The 18,366-nt window shown below is 39.6% G+C and overlaps 3 protein-coding genes across 9 annotated transcripts; 2 read left to right on the forward strand and 1 right to left on the reverse strand.

The window, feature by feature from the left end:
- Window positions 1–2,719: 2,719 nt before the first annotated feature.
- junba (JunB proto-oncogene, AP-1 transcription factor subunit a) lies at window positions 2,720–5,155 on the forward strand. 2 transcript variants are annotated; one of them, XM_077525243.1, is made up of 2 exons: window positions 2,722–3,220; window positions 3,456–5,155. In XM_077525243.1, the coding sequence occupies exon 2, from the start codon at window positions 3,494–3,496 to the stop codon at window positions 4,418–4,420; it is 927 nt and encodes a 308-aa protein (XP_077381369.1). In that variant the 5' UTR covers window positions 2,722–3,220; window positions 3,456–3,493; the 3' UTR covers window positions 4,421–5,155. The 2 variants fall into 2 exon arrangements, with proteins under 2 accessions (XP_077381368.1, XP_077381369.1); XM_077525242.1 differs by having other exon boundaries at window positions 2,720–5,155.
- Window positions 5,156–5,840: 685 nt separating this feature from the next.
- On the reverse strand, window positions 5,841–9,838 carry prdx2 (peroxiredoxin 2). The gene is made up of 6 exons (XM_077524687.1): window positions 9,694–9,838; window positions 8,391–8,517; window positions 8,134–8,287; window positions 6,684–6,806; window positions 6,350–6,480; window positions 5,841–6,192 (listed from the first exon to the last, which is right to left on the reverse strand). The coding sequence occupies exons 2-6, from the start codon at window positions 8,491–8,493 to the stop codon at window positions 6,110–6,112; spliced, it is 594 nt and encodes a 197-aa protein (XP_077380813.1). The 5' UTR covers window positions 8,494–8,517; window positions 9,694–9,838; the 3' UTR covers window positions 5,841–6,109.
- A 454-nt stretch (window positions 9,839–10,292) lies between these two features.
- On the forward strand, window positions 10,293–16,614 carry LOC144021323 (protein Wiz-like). 6 transcript variants are annotated; one of them, XM_077525514.1, is made up of 9 exons: window positions 10,299–10,378; window positions 10,945–11,014; window positions 11,087–11,446; window positions 11,529–12,311; window positions 12,396–12,722; window positions 13,989–14,203; window positions 15,387–15,561; window positions 15,634–15,787; window positions 16,021–16,614. In XM_077525514.1, the coding sequence occupies exons 3-9, from the start codon at window positions 11,272–11,274 to the stop codon at window positions 16,175–16,177; spliced, it is 1,986 nt and encodes a 661-aa protein (XP_077381640.1). In that variant the 5' UTR covers window positions 10,299–10,378; window positions 10,945–11,014; window positions 11,087–11,271; the 3' UTR covers window positions 16,178–16,614. The 6 variants fall into 6 exon arrangements, with proteins under 6 accessions (XP_077381642.1, XP_077381640.1, XP_077381643.1 ...); XM_077525517.1 differs by having other exon boundaries at window positions 11,206–11,446; XM_077525518.1 differs by having other exon boundaries at window positions 11,234–11,446.
- The last annotated feature ends 1,752 nt before the right edge of the window (window positions 16,615–18,366 follow it).

The raw sequence follows: 18,366 nt of genomic DNA on the forward strand, positions 1-18,366 counted from the left end.
AGTTGTCTGAGCTATGCTCCAGTACATCTCACATATTAGTATGTGTGTGAGGGCAAAGAATTATTTATTCAGAGCCTCTGGGTCCATGATGAATTTAAAAAATGTACATTAAAAAACTGCAAAGAATGCTCATCATGCCAAGGAACAATTTGTTTGATCTAAAGTATCAGAACTGATAGGAAACCTGAGTGCAGCATCATACACTTTTCCAGTTCAAACAAGTAGAGGAAGTTAATTATGCCAAATATTGCATCGACTATGAAACAAACAGTCCCAAACAACTCAATGATTTTGTCTCCAACAAACAACAGAAACACATTCACCAAAGACTTATTGACCAACTTCTCTGCTATGCAACTTAACGATGGTTGCTTGCGTCCCAAAAGAATGATACCATTTCCGGTGGTGGGGCGTGCCTCCAACTCGAAGCATCAATAGTTTGGTCTGTCCTAACCGAGCCTTGCTGCATTCATTTATACTTGACTCATTGAACAATTTTCAGCAGTGAAAAGTTAATATTTTGTCCAGAATTAATTTGATAATTTCATTATTTTTCAAGTACAGTTAATACATTAAAAAGTTATTTTTCAACTTGCTGTCAACTGATAATGACATCACCTGTGCTGAGGAAGTAGCCAACGATCATGGTTCACCTGTTTTCTGGGTCGTTACCTACTTCCTCAGCACAGATGATGTCATCTTCAGTCAACAGCAAGTCAAAAAAATATACTTTTTAAAGGTATTAATTGACTTGAAAAATAATGACGTTACCATATTAATTATAGACAAAATATTCACTTTTTACTGCTGAAAATGTCTCAATGAGTCAAGTATCCCTTTAGTATTGGACACCTGTGGATGTATTCTTTTTTTTTTTTGGAAACTCTGCTAATGTGCCGTATGTGAAGCTGGAAATAGAGATGCTTGTTCCTGCTTTTCTATTGTGCTTATCATATATTGAGCTCTGAATTGAAGCAATTACAGTGATGGTCCAAAAGTCCAGTCCAGTAATCAACTTCTTATCTTACGTATTGTCTTTCTCGGGTCATGCAAACAATCAGTAATTACTTTCAAACTAAACAAACTTCCAAAATAACTATTAAACCGAACAACAATGAATGAACTCGTCATTTAATGAATATTTCCATAATATACAGTGTAAGTTTGACCAAATTGTGTAATCCGCAGCTTTCTCGACTGCGCACTTTCCTTCTGCCAAAAATTAGTATGAACAAATAAGGTTGTGGCATATGCCTCCGCATAACAGAACACTTAAGAGGTGAGCCAAAATGTGGAAACGTGCTTGGGCACATCCACGGGTGCAAGGCCCACTTGGATATGATTCAGAGGTGTTCATCAAGCAGGTGTTCATCTCAGGTGACGTGCCTACTGCCTTCTTTGACATACCTTGGAGATTTGTTTACAGCAACATCAGCACTTCTATCACACACATTGTCACATACACAGATACAATATAATCTAACTTTACATGCAGAGTTAAATATTAGAGGTGACTATTTTGATCCTTTACCAAGGCCAGAAAGTCACATTTAAAGTGTATAAAAGATGTACACTGTAGATATCAACTCAGTGGCAAGCCATGGTAGGTATTGTACAGTTTGACTTGTACAATTTGGTATAATCGTCCATCTTGCTTTGCAGCTAGTGTAATAAAAAGTGTTGATTGAAACAGAGCCAAAAATAGATGAACTATTTGTAATATAATATGCTATAAAAGGTATCTGACTGGTAAACAACTGAAGAAGAAGGAAACAAGTTTATATAATAAGTGGATATAAGGAGTATAAATGACCACATCAATTTTTTTGTACAATAGTATGTTCTATGCGCTCCACTAGTCTAAACACGACATTCAAATTAATTTTGTGTTTATTAAATACGAATTAAACGGTAAAATCCACCCGTTTTATCCATCTCACGTTGCGGCCATTTTGCGAAAGTCTTGCTGTCAACAAAAATGGCATCACAGTTCCTTGGGGGTCATTTAACAACCAATCACAGCTCAGGTGGCAAATGTCACATGACCAAACCCAGAAAACAGGTGAGCCATGATTGGTTACTATCGGCATGGTGATGTCATTTTCAGTCAATAACAAGTGGTAAAATGGCCACCCCTGAGTTGGATAGAAAGAGGTGGATTTTGATACTTAATTCAAATTCTTCAACTGCAATATTAATCAGAATGTCATGTTTAGACTAGAGGTGGAAGCATAGTGTATGAATGTGCGTGTGAATGGGTGAATGTGACACATTGCTGTAGAAAGCGGTGAACGCTGTACAAGCCATTTACCATTTGAAGAAATGTTTTTACTTGACCTTACTTACCTGATGATCCTTCTGGGCTGATTTAAAAATAATAATAATACAATGTCAACATAATACAAATGGAAGTCGTAACTAAACAAATTTGTTGACATACAAATAGGTAAAAGGTAGCCTACATAAAATGGATTGATTGGATTAATAAACTACCGTTTTAGTTCACAATTTTGAAATCAGCCACAATGCTTCGCACATTTTTGAAGCAGTCACGCCCACAGTTTACACACCCTCTCTTCACCTCATGTGTTGTGCCTGAGGCAGGAAGGGAGGGCAGCCTCCCACGTCTCGTCCAGCTGGAAGCGCGCCAGAAGGGGATTGGCTTCCCGCTTGTGTCAGGGAGGAACCGGCGGGCAGGATACCCAAATATGGACTAACCGATATCAGTTTGGATCCATGACTCAGCGTAAGCGTATTGATTAGATATAAAGGCAGAGTCTGTGAGTGGAGTTGCCTGTGGTCTTGTCTACTGGACTCAATTGGACCCCCGAGGCTCGTTGACGAGAAGCTGAGATCGTGAAAGCGCGTTTGTTACGTTTCATATTTACCTTTTTGACTTTTCCTCAGGGCGAAAGCGCCTCGCCGTGTTTACAGTGGTGGTTACTGGCAACGTGCGTCATTACGCCCGTCTGACATCCTGGGGGCGGGACCACGAGGGGGCAGCGACCAATCAGGACCTCGGATTCGGTGTCGCTTCGGGCTTCTGCGCTCTCGCGGCCAGAACGCATAAATAGAGTGAAACTGGTCGGCAGCTTGTCATAAAAGAGGAAACGAGAGAGGTGATCAGACAGGTTTTCACAAATTAAAGACTCACCAACACACGAGTGGAATGAAAACATCTGAATTAGTCACTGGACTGCGCTTTGATTCCAACTAAAAGGTACAAATCGACGACTTGGTATAGTAGAGTTCCTCTATTTTGGAAGTTTTGCTGTTTTTTTTAAAAATAGTGCTCTTCAAAATAATAATACATCGGGACTTGCTGGAGATTGAGTTGGGACACCTTCACGAACTCTTGTAGCCTATTTGCCTGTCTGATTTTAAAGCGAATATGTCCACGATAATGGAACAACCTTTTTATGACGACTCGTTTCTCTCTGCTTATGGCCATCCAGGCGCAGCCCCGCCAGACTACAAGTTAATAAAGCAGAACATGAACTTGAACTTGTCTGATCCTTATCGGAGCTCCAACTTCAAGTCTCACCACCTGCGCGCCGACTCCGAGTTGTATTCGGCGGCTACGGCGGACTCGGGCTCGCTCAAGCTCGCCTCCCCGGATTTGGAGCGACTCATCATCCAGAACAGCAACGGGCTCATCACCACCACGCCGACGCCGAGCCAGTACCTGTACAACCGCGGGATCACAGAGGAGCAGGAGGGCTTTGCGGAAGGTTTCGTGAAGGCGCTGGACGACTTGCACAAGATGAACCAGATGGCACCGCCCAACGTGTCTATCGGAACCGGGGGAGTAGCCTGCTCGGCGCCCGGTTCGGTCTTCGGGTCAACCATGCAGCCAGAGCCGCTCGAGTACACTAACCTGGGCAGCTGTTCCACGAACCCCGGCTTGTCGTCGGCTGTCAGCTACCCGTCCGCCACCATCAGCTACCTGCCGCACCACCCCTACCACCACCACCACCACCACCACCATCACCCGCAGTCGCATCACCCCCAGGGCGCCGCGCACGCCCCCCACTCCTTCCAACACTCATTGGCCGGCGCCGGGCTCCACGCACCGCGCTTCGGCGGCCTCAAGGAAGAGCCGCAGACCGTCCCGGACATGCAGAGCAGCGACAACAGCTCGCCGCCCATGTCCCCCATCGACCTGGAGAACCAGGAGCGAATCAAAGCGGAGCGCAAGCGGCTCAGGAACCGGCTGGCGGCGTCCAAGTGCCGGCGGCGCAAGCTGGAGCGCATCGCCCGTTTGGAGGACAGGGTGAAGGTTCTGAAAACAGACAACGCGGGGCTGTGCAACACGGCCTCCCTCCTGCGGGAGCAGGTGAACCAACTCAAACAGAAAGTCATGACACATGTGAACAGCGGCTGCCAGCTCATTTTGTCTCCTAAAGTCAAATCCTACTGAGGAAGCCGGACTTAGCACTTTGAAAACACTGGACTGGAACTGCACTGACAGCACAGGGAACTGGATTGTTTTGGCTGAAACTATAGAAATCAGTGAAAATGAACACACCTTGGGCATTTTGGAACACAAAATTGTCCTGTTTACATTTGACTTTGTACATTGTTGATGCAATCTGATGTAACTTATTTCTGTTGTCAGGTTGACCCTGATATGTTTTGTACTTGTACAGTATATTTAAGTAAAAGAAATATTGCAATTGAAAAAATGTGTTTTCTTCACGTCTTTCTTAGCATTTTCAAATGTCACCTCTTTGGAATTATTGAGGCATTTCTCGAGAACACTGACAGGCTGTTGTCAGAATCATCTGCCCTGTCAGCACTTCAGTTTCCTGACCTTCAACGCCCCAGATAGGATTGTTTTCCTATTGACGTACCAACACTCCTTATATGGTGAACTTTTCTCACATACGTCATAACTGATAGGTTTCCGGGAACTCCCTCCTACAATGCTGGTCAGAGAGGCCGCAGCACCACAAGTATGGTGGCGTGAGTGTGAGATGGTTTGTCATTGAGCTGTGGGAGTTCCCCACTTCTGCTTTCAGTTTCCCCAAACAAGCTGTGAAAACAGTTGAGCCGCTTAAGATAAAGTTCCAGAAAAACAAGCAGTTTTGGTTGTGTTTAGGAATTTACGAGAAGTGGTGCAGATTTCATAAGTAGGTCACAAGAGGAAAATATCTTCAAGAGGCTGTATTAAAATGTTGATCTCATCTGAGTTGGTGGAAAATAAACATTTAGTTGGACTGTCAATGACGTTTAATACACTTGCTCAGACGACATTTACCGTCAACCTGTAAACTAAACTGATAGCATGAACTTGTGTAGTGGTTCACATAGCTTACAGGATCACTTAACCACTCAAGTGCTGTTCAAATTCTATTCGCGATTATCAGGCGGTTTATAATTCATTTTGATTTAATAAGCTAGTTTTAAGGGATAATCAAATAGTTTAGTATTGCTATTTTATGTGTGGCATGTCTAAACTTGACATGAAACCACAGCAAACAGGCTATGCAAGTGCTCCACGTCATTCATTCATAACCATTGCACCGTGACGTATCAGTTCTTCACAGGAAAACATTCAAGTCACGTCATTGGACAAGAAATTTAATTAGATAATTTTTACGCTATAGGATCAGAAAGTCACGTATCCACCTGCTGCCATTCATACAACAAATAACTGTAGATTTGCCCAGATTTCACATAATTTTCTAAAAATTCTTCATTTCACTATTGTGATATTTGTTTGGTCGTTGTGTGATTTATCCTCGACGCTACTGCTGAAACATGCCACAAGCGAGTGGCACCCTCTTGAGGTGACAAGTGGTATGACGTTCAGAAGCATAAAAGACAAACACTTCCCATTCCTATACTGATTTTTTTAATTAATGGCAACATTTTTAGGAAACAGGAAAATTCAGTATTTTTCTGAAAAACAAAGAACTTAACTTTTCAGTGCTTAAGACTTGGAGGTCATCATCCCACCAGTTTGATACTGTACGTACAAAGATAAGTAACTGGGAACAGGTTTGGCCTTGAACAAGCTGGAAGTCACTTATAACCGCTCCACAGAAGCACGTTTCATCTGAGGGCAAGTACTACTGTTCAGGAACCGGTAAGGTGACCTTCACGTTTACTGCTTAGAGAAGAACTCTTTACTCTTCTCGACGTCGGGGATGATTGTGTCGCTGCCTGGTTTCCAGCCCGCAGGACACACTGCAAGAGAGGACAAAGTACTTGTTCACGTATCAGTCGTTGACACAGCAGTACAAAATGTCAACACCAAGTGGGGTCACCAGACAAATTCAATGGGGAATTACTGGGGTTGCATTCTGACATAAAAAATAATTAAAACCCACACACAAACCCTTACCTTCACCATATTTGTCAGTGTGCTGGAAGGCCTGGACCAGTCGCAGGGTCTCATCTACAGAGCGACCCACCGGCAAGTCGTTGATGGTGATCTGCCTCAAAATGCCTTTGTCATCAATCACAAACAGACCTCTGAAAGAGAAACGACAATTTAACCATCCTCTGAAAAGTAGAAAGTCACTGCTGCGTTACACCCAGCTCTAAGGGGGCTGCATTTGAAGGCTAATGATTTCATAATGCCGAAAAAAAATAATGCCCCATTTAAAATGTGTACAGTACAGCCCCTCCATTGGTGAAATTGTAACATGGCCTCCTTGTATCCCCAGTCCCAACACCTGTATGAAATGCCGTCATCCTCCTTCAGCACACCGTAATCTCTGGAAATGCTCTTTGTGAGGTCTGCCAGCAGGGGGATTTTCATGTTACCCAGACCTCCCTGATTCCTAGGTGTGTTGATCCTAGAGGGGGGGGAAGGAAGCAGCATGTACATCAAAACAGCACAAACTCAATTGGTTGTCAGTGAAAAATGACACTGATCACAATCATTACAAACTAAATCTTTCAAAAAGTGCAATTGCGTCGTCAACTCTAAGCACCATCACATCTTCTACAACAGGGGTCTAACAACCTACAGCTCTGGGGCCATATGTGGGTCTTTAGTCTCTCTGTGGCTCGCTAAAAAAAAATAAGTATAATATAATATATAGGGAACTTTTTTTTTTTTACATATTTACACAATATATGCATTAAATTAATTAATGATTTAGATTTTTTTTTTTAAAAGCCCAAATTTGTAAGTTCTCAGAAAAAGTGTTGAAAGGAGAAAAATTAAATAAATTGAGGAAAAGCAGAAAATTACCCAAAAAGTTGCCAAAAAATGTCAGACAATTGAAATTTTAAAAAAGGCATTAAAAAAGTAACTGTCCAAATGCAAAAGAAGAAATCCCCAAAATTACCATTAAAAAAACAAAAAGCCAAAAAGTGAGACACTCAAAAAAGGCAGAAAACATCCAAAAATGTCAAAAAAGAACGCTAAAAGTTACCATAAATAATAAATACAAATTAGTAAATTCATATTTAGGAAAAAAAAAAGGCAGGGAAAAGTGTCAAACAATAGCCATAAAAAGTCCAAAAAGGAACGAGACACAGAAAATGACCCTAGCATTGCCAAAAGTTTGACAGAAAAGTCTCAATTTTGAAAACAAAGTCTGGAAAAAGAAATTACAATCCAACAACAGAAGAAGGAAATGAATATATATATTTTTTTATGTTATGGTGCAGCTCTAATTCGCTCTCAGCACACATTAAGACTGTTTTGTTTCATTCATCACAACGTTGAAATGTTTTATGGCTCCAGACAGATTTTTGGACATTTATTTAGCCTAAAAGGGCTCTTTTGATAGTAAAGGTTGCTGTAACCGTTCTAGACCCTTCTCTGAAGGAATTTGAGTTTGATAAGAGACTTTGTGGCTTCACTGGGAACTTATCTGGTGCACACAGAGAAGCCGAGTGACTGTAGATAACCTGACCTGATGGGGCGATGCTTCTTCACGCCAGAGTGCCGACAAGAACGCAATGACACCATATATTCACATAAACTCCCGTTGGAATCAAACAGCAACACTAGAATTAGCAGTACTTAACAGACATGGACAACCTGGAAAGTCATCAGTGAAAACTTTTGCTCCACACCCTAATAGAGGCTGCAGACAGAAAACCAAGTGGACAATTTTTCAACAGAATGAATGGTAGTAGACAACCCTCATCCCCAGGAGGACTCCTCACCAGGCCAAGTGACTGAAGTGAGAGTCCACGGAGCAGCCGAGCACCTCGCAGCCAATTTTGCGGAATTCTTCCGCTCTGTCACTGAACGCCACAATCTCAGTGGGACAGACAAATGTAAAGTCCAGGGGGTAGAAGAAGAACACCACATACTTTCCTGGAGAGCAGAGAGAAAAAAAAAAACATGATTAAAAAGAACAAGAACAACAACAACAACAAAAAACAATTTGGTGTAAAGGAAAAAAAAAATGCATTATTACCTTTGTAGTCAGATAGCTGGATGTCCTTAAACTGTCCATCCACAACAGCTGTGGCTTTAAAGGCTGGGGCTGGCTTGCCGATGTTGGCGTTTCCAGAGGACATCGTGGTAACAAATATGCAATTACACTAAATGGGACATTACGAAGTTAATATTTTGTCCAGAATTAATTTTTGAACTTCATTATTTTTCATGTACAAAAAAAATAAAATCAAATAAAATAAAAAACCTTTTTACACTTGCTGTTGACATCACCTGTGCTCAGGAAATAGTTAACGACCAATCATGGCTCACCTGTTTTCTGGATTTGGTCAGCAAACTGAGCCATAATTGGTCATTACATATTTCCTCAGCAGAGTTTATGTCATCTTCAGTCAACAGCAAGTGACATAATTAGTTTTTAACGGTATTAATTGCTCATGAAAAATTCTGAAGTTATCACATTAATTAGAAAATGCCACAAAATATCTTACTGTTGAAAATGGCTGAATTAGTCAAGTATCCCTTTAAAGTGCTTTGGGACTAGCAGGGGATTTTTTTTAAAGACTATTTCTGAGCCTTTTGGGGATCAGTGCACTGCTTTTACGCTCAGTGGGCTAAACCAGCGAGTCACATGCAAGTCATGTTCAACCAGCAGGGAACAAAGGACTACTGAAAAACTTTTTTAACCTTGACTAACCAAAAGAGAAGTTTAAGGGGGTGGGGGTTAAGGGAAAAATATAATCAAGTGGATGTGTGCAAACCTCTTTTAAAGAGAGAAGTGCCTAATTCTATTTATAAGAAAATATGAAACAAACAAACAAACAAAAAAAACAGTAAACATCATTACATCGGTAAAGCCATGTTAACTATAGAGTGGTCATTAATATTTATTGCAAAACGAAACAATGCATAAAAAATAAATAAAAAAAAGTTTAGTTTCAATTTTAATCAATGACAAGGGGGGAAGGTACATGTTACACGTACTGTGGTTATTGTTGAAGTTGTGCTATTTAAAAGCTAATCTTTAAACTGGACGAAACACTCCATTATGCTGCATAAAGTTATCAGCATCCATGGTATAACAAGAAGATCGTGCGAGTGGTGGTAGGAACAAAGAAAAAAACGATTAGGCCCCCGACACACTGGAGGACAGAACCTAGAGAGCCGCACTGGCTGCTTAGCTGCACATTAGCTTACTTTTCCTCGTTCAACCACATTTGAGCTTTTATTGCTTCCAAATTAACACCAGTTACTTCCAGTCACGTATCGTGTGCACAGTGGTACTTTGCAAAAGCAAAGTTGGAAAAACGTCAAGTTCTCACCTATCTTGTAAGACTGGGATGAAGTTGTCGGCGACGTAACGCTGCACGATAATCAATGGAAGGAAGCTTGACGGGATTTACTGAGGCTGCGCGGATTAAGTAGGCGGTGTCAAAGAGAAAACAGGAAGTGGCGCTTAACGCTTCCTACAAAATACATTTCCAGAAGTTTTTGATATTGTTGCATAATCACGCTCGCAGGCGCAGCTAGTTGTTTGGGGTCAAGGCAAGGTCCGTGTACTGCACCAACAAAATAATTATGTTCAACTCAAGGTCATAATTGGAATATTGTCTATCAACTAAAAAAAAAAAAAAAAAAAAAAAAAAAAACAGAAAAAATGAGCTGCCGAATTTGTTGGACTGCTTTAGACAACGAGTAAAAACTCTAAAACGTTACTTGATGTGCAGCCAAAACTTGCAAAAAAAAGTTGCCAACAAAAATTTCAGAAAATCAATCACACAAAAAAACATTTTTTTTAATTTATTTTATAAATACTCTTGTTTGCAAATGTGTTTTTAAATCCATGTGTTTATGTGCGAATCTTTTTTTTGTTTTTTGTTTTTTTCTGGGCCGTAGCCTGTAGGTCTTACTTTGAAGGGAAAGACGGAGCTCATGTTTGCTAGTTCCGGTTAGCAGAACTAAGGTTTGGTGATGTTGACACTGCGGTTAGTCATTTATGGCTCAAAGGTAAATTAACTTGTTTTCAACCATTGATCGAATAGTGTGTGTTCATACCGGGTAACTGCCTACGGTTTTCTTTTCTTCCGAACTATTTTTTTAAACTTAATTTCATGTGTCGTTAGCATGCACGCATAGTAAAACAAAAGGTGGATTGCAGTGTAAAACCCTATTGGTGTTGCTTTGCGGTGGTGGTGAGGGGATTGTTAATCAATTTATTTATTACATATATTTAGTAACGTGTCCGATCTTCTCCCAGTAAAAATATTTTCCTCCAACACAAACCGTGTTAAAGACTAACAAAACGTAACCTGGGGGTGTCATATTTCGTTTTTAAAAGGAAGTATTAAGAGACGTTTGTCGCGGTCTTTATGAAGTTTGGTTGGGTTTCATGTATGCAAATAATTTTTTAATTTACAAAAATCAAAAACAAAAACATCTATCTATCTATCTATCTATCTATCTATCTATCTATCTATCTATCTATCTATCTATCTATCTATGAAGCAAACAAATAAAATAATGTAACTCTATGATTTTGAAACTAACAGTCTGTCACACTTTTTACTTTATAGACAAATATTATTCAGAAGATAGCCACCGTCCTTTCCCTCAGAACAATGATACTAGCCACTGTTTTTTGAGGTAAGATATTCTATTTTTATTTTCTTTGTCGCAGTTTCTAAATTGTACATAAATCTCTTTCCATGTCAACAGGAAGTGCTTTCAGTGTTATTAATTATTACTGGAATTTGCTTCAGCTCACCTGGGACCCTAATGAGGAAAAGTGATATAGAATGTTGATGAATGGATTATAAATCTGCTTGGTTTGGCAGTCAGCTGCTCCGCTGTCTCTGAGAAAAGAGATATTGCAGGACTGCTGATTGACAGACTCTCGAATCATGGCGACCCCGAAAGAGATGGATCAACAACTTTCTCCAGCTCGAACATCAGCAGTTTTGCTTCCTGGCGCAGCATTTAGGCGACAGGAGGGCAGAGCTTTACCCTCCTCGCAGCACCCAACAGCAGCAAAGCCACTCTGGGCACCCCTTGAAACGGATGCCCCGGTCACATTGGGTAGGGATGTTTGTTATTAGTTATGCATGCATCCATATGATGTTATTTACTAATCAGCTCCTCCCCCATCTCCATTTTACAGCTTCAAACAACAACGACGATGACGCTCATGTTTGCCAACTTTGTAGCTGCTGGTTCGAGACCCGTAAAGCTCTATCCAGTCACGCTCGCTCGCATCTGCAACAGATGGAAATCCCTGACAGCGACATCAAGGGAAACCCCCTTGACTGTCGTTACCAGCTCATGAAGGACGAGGAGCTCAAGTCCACCAGCAAGAAGCAACAAGATCCTATCACCACAAACAATCTGCACGGGGCTCCCACCAAACGTCCGTCAGAGATGTCCTCGCCACCCACGTCTCGTCCCTGTAAGCAACCAAAGCCCCCCGAGGAGTTCACTTGTATTCTTTGCGGGGAGATATGTAAAAATCGGAAAGGCCTGGCGAGCCACTCGCGGTATCATCTGCGGCAGATCGGGGTTCTCGGCCTTCTGGGCAAAGACGAGTCGGCTATCGACACTGTACAGGATTTGGTGAGCAGCGGCGTGTTAGAAGATGCGCACCCCCCAAAAACGAACAGCCCCACCAGCTCCTTGGCAGCGCCCACTTCTCCGCCTCGCTCCCCCGTCACAGGGCAATCCAGATCTGGTTTTCCAAGTCCGGCAAAGTCGCCTCAGAGCCCGGTGAATCGGGCCCCAAAGGCTAAGAAAGGCTTTCGTCTGGCGGTGGACCCCCTCCTCAGAAAGCCCAAGCTTGAACCCTTGGAGGTTGATGTGTCTCTTGTGAGTGGAGCCAGCTCAAGCTGCGGAACGACTCCCACACGGAACCTCTCGGCTCCTGTTACTCCTTCCAAGGCTCTCAGTGCAGGTAACACTCTCAACAGTCAACACATTCATTTTTATGCCATAATTTGAAATGATTAATTTCTCCTCTTCTCGGCACGCCCCGCAGATGAACTCGCGCCACCGACGGTCCTCTGCGACTACTGCGGTCAGCTTTTCGAGACTCGCAAAGCGCTGTCGTGCCACGCCCGCGCCCACCTGCGCCAGCTGGGCCTCAGCTGGTCCATCAAGACGTCGCCGATCGATCTCCTCAATGACATCATGATGCGCGGCGAAGACAAGTTTTTGTCCGGCGAGGTGTCATCGTCCGGGAAAATCCAGCTGAGTCCTCAAGGCTCGAAAAGGACATCGGAGAGCAACCAGACAATCTCCTCACCTGTGGATTACTCCATGAAAGAAAAATCTCCATCAAGCAAGAGTGAAGCTTTGACCTGGGGTGAGAAATCAGTGATACTTTTTACACAGGTAGCAGGAATGAAAAGTGTCTCTCTCTAAATTGACTAATATTTCAATCAATTGGTCGATTTTTTTGTTATTTATTTTTTATTTTTTTCTGGTCGATTAAATGGTGAATTGGACAAAAAAAAAAAAAAAAATTCCCCACAGCGCATACGTTCACATTTATTTTATCATCAGTCATTTTTTTAAAATAAATAATCCAAAATATAAAATAAAAGTGAAAGAAAGAAATTAAAAAGGAAAGGAATTATTAGTAAAGTCCATCATTTACATGTTCAAAGGGAGATAATGTACAACAATTTTTTATATTTAATAATATATCAGTAAAATAGAAAAAAAGAGAAGAAAATGAAGAAAAAAATGAATAATGGAAAATTAACAGAACATGCACTTTTCTTCAATGCACAGATAGTGTAAGTTATAAGCCCTTATCCATTTCTTATGCAAAAAAAGTAAACGATAAAATAAAGCCAATAATAATTGAATCACAATATGATAAATTTCCCCCCCAAAAATAATTGTGATTAGATTAATTGTATATGTATTGTAGGGCTTTATTTTATTTTTATTTATTTTTTATTTTTTTACTTTTACTATTAAGATAATTTTTCAAAAAATAATTATTAGATTAATTGTATATGTAGGGCTTTATTTTATCTTTTACTTTTTTTACAATGATAAAGTTCCAAAACATAATTGTAATTAGATTAATTGTATATGTAGGGCTTAATTTGATCTTTTATGTATTTTGTGTAAGCAATGGATAAGGGTTTATAACTTACACGAATATCTGTGCATTGAAGAAAACTGCATGTTCTGTTTATTTTTCATTATTATTATTTTTTTCCTTGATTGCCTTCTCTTTTTTTTCCTATTTAACAGATATATTATTAGATATAATTTAGGTCAACTCATTGCATCATTCAGAAATCATCAGGGAATTTCTGGAGTCAATTGGCTGCACTGAGAGAAAATGGGGTGACTGATTTTACTTACCCTACTCCAAAAAAAAAGTTCAAAATATCAAATTTTATTCCATTTTATGATTGTGTCCCACTTGGTGTTGATTATTCACACAAAAAAAATAATCAAATTTTATATCTCTACTTTTGAAGCCTAAAATGTAGAAAAAGGTCAAAAAGTTCAAGGGGGGCTAATACTTTCACAACGCACAATATCATTCCATGAAGTTGTCACCACAGAGTGTAACGTCTTCATCTTGTTTACGTTTGTTGTCTTGTAGGCAAATCCTGTGAGCTTTGTGGCTTGGGCTTTGAAAACCGCAAGGCGCTTGCCAGTCACGCGCGGGCCCACCTTCGACAACTGGGCGCGCTCGAATGGAAATCGGAAGGGACCGGTTCGCCCATCGAACACCTAAGGGAGTTGATGCGGAAGGACCCGGTCAAGGTGGCTGCCGTCACCCGGCGCTATCGTGAGGGAGATGTGTACGTCAAGAAGGTGCGCTGTTGATTTTTCGTTCATTTAAGTCGAGCGTATTGAGACCAAGGCCAGCCTCATTTTTGTTGGTTGTGTCACAGATGGTTGTTATGAAGACCATTTGATGTATACATTACAGACTTCGACATATTACATATAATTGCTCAAGCGTGGAGAGAGAAAAAAACATTTGAAGAAATGTGAATTAAAACTAGGGGTGGGAACCTCTGGCTACCTCACGATACGATACGATACGATACGATACGATACGATACGATACGATACGATACGATACGATGCGATACGATATGCGGTACAACGCTCACGGTATGACGAAACCGCGATTATTTATAGATCGTTCATGTAATAAATCCACAATAATAATAATAATAATAATAATAATAATATAAATAATAGTAATATAAATAATAGTAATACAAAATAATAATAAAAATATTATAATTTAATAAAAATAATATAAATAAATTAAATATAAATACATAATATGATATAGAAATACATATATAATATATAGAAATATAAATAAAATAACATAAGCAAAAAAAATAAAATATCAATAATAAAAACCAAATAGTAATGAATAAATAACAATACAAACAAATCATATCATAAAAATAATGTGAATAAATCTAAATATAAATACAAATACATCATATATAAATGCATATACAATATATAAAATATAAATAAAATAATTATAATAACATAATAAAAATATAATAATAAAATATCAATAATAAAAACTAAATAATACTAATAAATAAATAATAATAATTAAAAAATCATAATATAATAAAAAAATATTATAAATAAATATAAATACATAATATAATATATAGAAATACATATATAATATATAAATAAAATAATAATAATAATAAATAAAAATGAATAATAATAATAATAATAAAACTAAGCTCATGAGTCTTCTTCGCCTGAAGACTTGCGTCCATTTCCCCGACACTCTTATGAGGCGCTCCCCCTAGCGTCCCGCCAAGGAATTGCTCAATAAGTCATCAACAATGGAGCCATTATAGTGCCTGTATATTACCTACAAATATTGCGATACTTGCGTAGGCGTATCGATAATCTATCGGGAGACAAAGTATCACGATTTATCGTGATATCGAAATATCGTCGCACTCCTAATTAAAACTGTGCCTTCATTTTCTTTTCATCCCAGAAAACTGTTTCGCTGTCCACTTCATCCGATTCGGAATCGTTGCCTGGCAGCAACCTGAAGTTCTCAGGCCATAAATTAGGCAAAGACGACCAAAGTGTCTCTGCTGGTTCAGCCCAAAACCCACAAGGCCACTCTGCTGCAGCGTATGGCGGTGCTGGTGTGCGCTCTCCAAGAGGTGAGCAAACAACGCAAAGATAGCCAGTGTAGGCTTGCTGAAGACCGTAACATCACTTCTCTGTTTTCCCAGAACTTCCAAAACAAATTCCATCATCGGGAGAAGAAAATCAAGACGCCAATTCGCAACAACCTTCACGGTCTGGGAGCATCCCGGCTCTGCTGCCCAAACCTCCGTTAACTCCTTTGGTCAAACTGGTCGGAAAAGTTTACTCACTCAAGTGCAGGTCAGTGAGTTAACTTTTCCATGCTTTAATAGTAAAAATGCCACATACAGTAGAATTCCAAGTTTGGGTGTAGGTTTTGCTTTGTTAGTGTTTTATTGTTGTAGTTTTGTTCTACTGCCTCTAGATGGTGACGCATTCCTTGCTGGCTCCAGAACAACACTTTGACTGTTACATTTTCATTCTCTACATGCGGTTTCCATCAGCCTTCTTTGTATGTTTTGGCTGCTTCACAGGTTCTGCGAAAAAGTCTTTCAAGGGCCTCTGTCTGTTCAAGAGCAGTGGATCACACACCTGCAAAAACACATCCTGTCGCTGGGCTACAAAGGTCAAGAGTCTCCCTCTGCTGCTCCAGTGTCTCCTCCTGGTCTCATCCATCCTGTGGCTGTGTAGTTTTAATTCATCTAACTCTGAAACATATGCATGCATTGAGGAATGGATTGATGCAGTCTTTAATTTAACCTCTGTGAGTTTCTGCTACTATCATTCCCTGTGATATAGCTTTTGAAGTGATGTCTTGTTCCAATTGGGGCAGAAAAAAAAAAAAATGAATTGTGCATTCCAACTTCAATAGGGACCAAACTTGATTTTAGCTTTCACATGTCCATAAACTGCACCTTAAAGTGTTGTGTATTTGATACACAATTTTTACTGTTTAAAAAAAAGTTGCATTTTAAGTGTTTTACCAAAATATAGCAGAACATTTAAAAAATTTATTATCACTAATGACGTTTTAAAGTCTCTCAGAAACCTGATTTTCTGTTCCTTGAGATTGTCACTTTTTTTTAAGCTATTTTTAATGTAAAATAAAATTTGTCTTGTTTCCACGGTGTGATTTAATAATTATTTTATTTAAAGACACAAGGCAATCTTTTGATCCCTAAACATTCCTGCTGGGCTTATCTTTAATTGTAGATGGCATGCATTTATGATTTTAATTTCAAGATGTATTTTGCTCATGGGCACTTCGACAGAACTGAGAGGGAGTCTTTTAGGATTGATTAGGTTGCAGTGGCCTTACCTTGTTCAGTTCTGACAGTTTGTGCACAGAGAACTTAGTTGTAAGACACTTTGTGCCCATTCACACAAACCTGCTCTGTAATATCCATGCAAAATACTCTATACTGTACCAGGCCAGTAATTGGTGACTTTTTAAAGAAACACCATCGGCATGATAAAGTATCTTTTCATTTTGCGTCATCAGAATGTTTAGATTACAAATTTTATGTAGGCTATCAGGTTTTGATCCACTAGCTGACCAAACAAGTACATTTATTCTTTGTATTTGTTTATATCAAATAATCCAATAATGGCTCCCCCGTTTAAGTACTGGTAGGTAAGGTGAAAACGTCTACAGGGCGCTACATTTAATTCTTAATTTCAACCGAAAGAAGGATAAATAATTAGTTTCAAATGAAAGAAGGGTAAATTTAAATTAATAAGAAAAATGTAATAAGCTAAGAAGAGCAAGATAAATGGATTTGAACACATTATTTCTGCCCAAGTAGAGTGGAGCTTGCATCACCTGTGCAGAATCAACTCTTGAGAGTGGCCTGAATTATTTCTAAATTTATGATGGTGGTAATTGCGCTCTCAATGGTACAGTGTTCCCTAACTATAACACAGTTCACTTTTCGTGATCTCGTTTAACAGTAATGTACCAATTTTGCAAAATTTATGAAGGTTTGATTGAACATTGAGAATGTTTAAATGAGAGAAATGTGAGAAAATGTAAATGCCTTGATGAGAAAAGTGTATAAACTGTGTGGTGAGGGGTTTTAGAGCCTTAAAACATTTATAATACATATGAAAAATAAAGCTAACTACTGTGCGGATTTCATTTATTGCGGGTATTTTTTGTGAACCTAACCCCAGCAGAAAACGAGGGAAATATATAACGAGGGATATATGAAATATCCCATGGAGCCTGGTCAGGCTCAGCCCAAAAGGACAATGCGGGTCCCCCTTCTCACGGGCTCACCACGTGGTAGTCAGGCAGTGACGTCACGTTGTCCAATCTCTGGCTCCAGAAGTTGGCTCTAGGGACGTGGAATGTCATCTCTGGCAGGGAAGCCGCCCTGGAGCTCACCCTCACATATAACGTGAGCTCTGGTCAAAATATAGTCGAATTTCGACTATATAAGTGTCGACTTTCTCTTCTGTAACCAATAAAAACTTCTCTCAACTTGATGATGTTGTATGGAGGTCACACAACGTACCACTTAAGAGAAAATACTATTTGAGAGATTTCTTCAATCTTTACGTCATTGTTATATTGGGCCTTTCACTTTGATTATTCAGCTGCTGGCCTCCACATGGCCTCTGGAATAGGCTATAGGCCAAATCCTTCAATCTTTGATTGACACAACACAAATTTAAATTGTAGGGAATGGTTTAAATTGACCATCACTGTACTGAGCCATAAGGAACAAGATTCCCTTTACCTACAAAAAAAAAAAAGGGTTATCTTAAGGATTGTCTGCACAAAATTAAACAATAAAGTTGATTGATTTTGCATTCTGGCTTCACTGCTATAAATAACCCCTTGCAAAGAATGAATTACTAATATATACATCTTGGTG

The sequence above is a fragment of the Festucalex cinctus genome, chromosome 6, assembly GCF_051991245.1.
Source record: "Festucalex cinctus isolate MCC-2025b chromosome 6, RoL_Fcin_1.0, whole genome shotgun sequence".
Taxonomy (NCBI): Eukaryota; Metazoa; Chordata; class Actinopteri; order Syngnathiformes; family Syngnathidae; genus Festucalex; species Festucalex cinctus.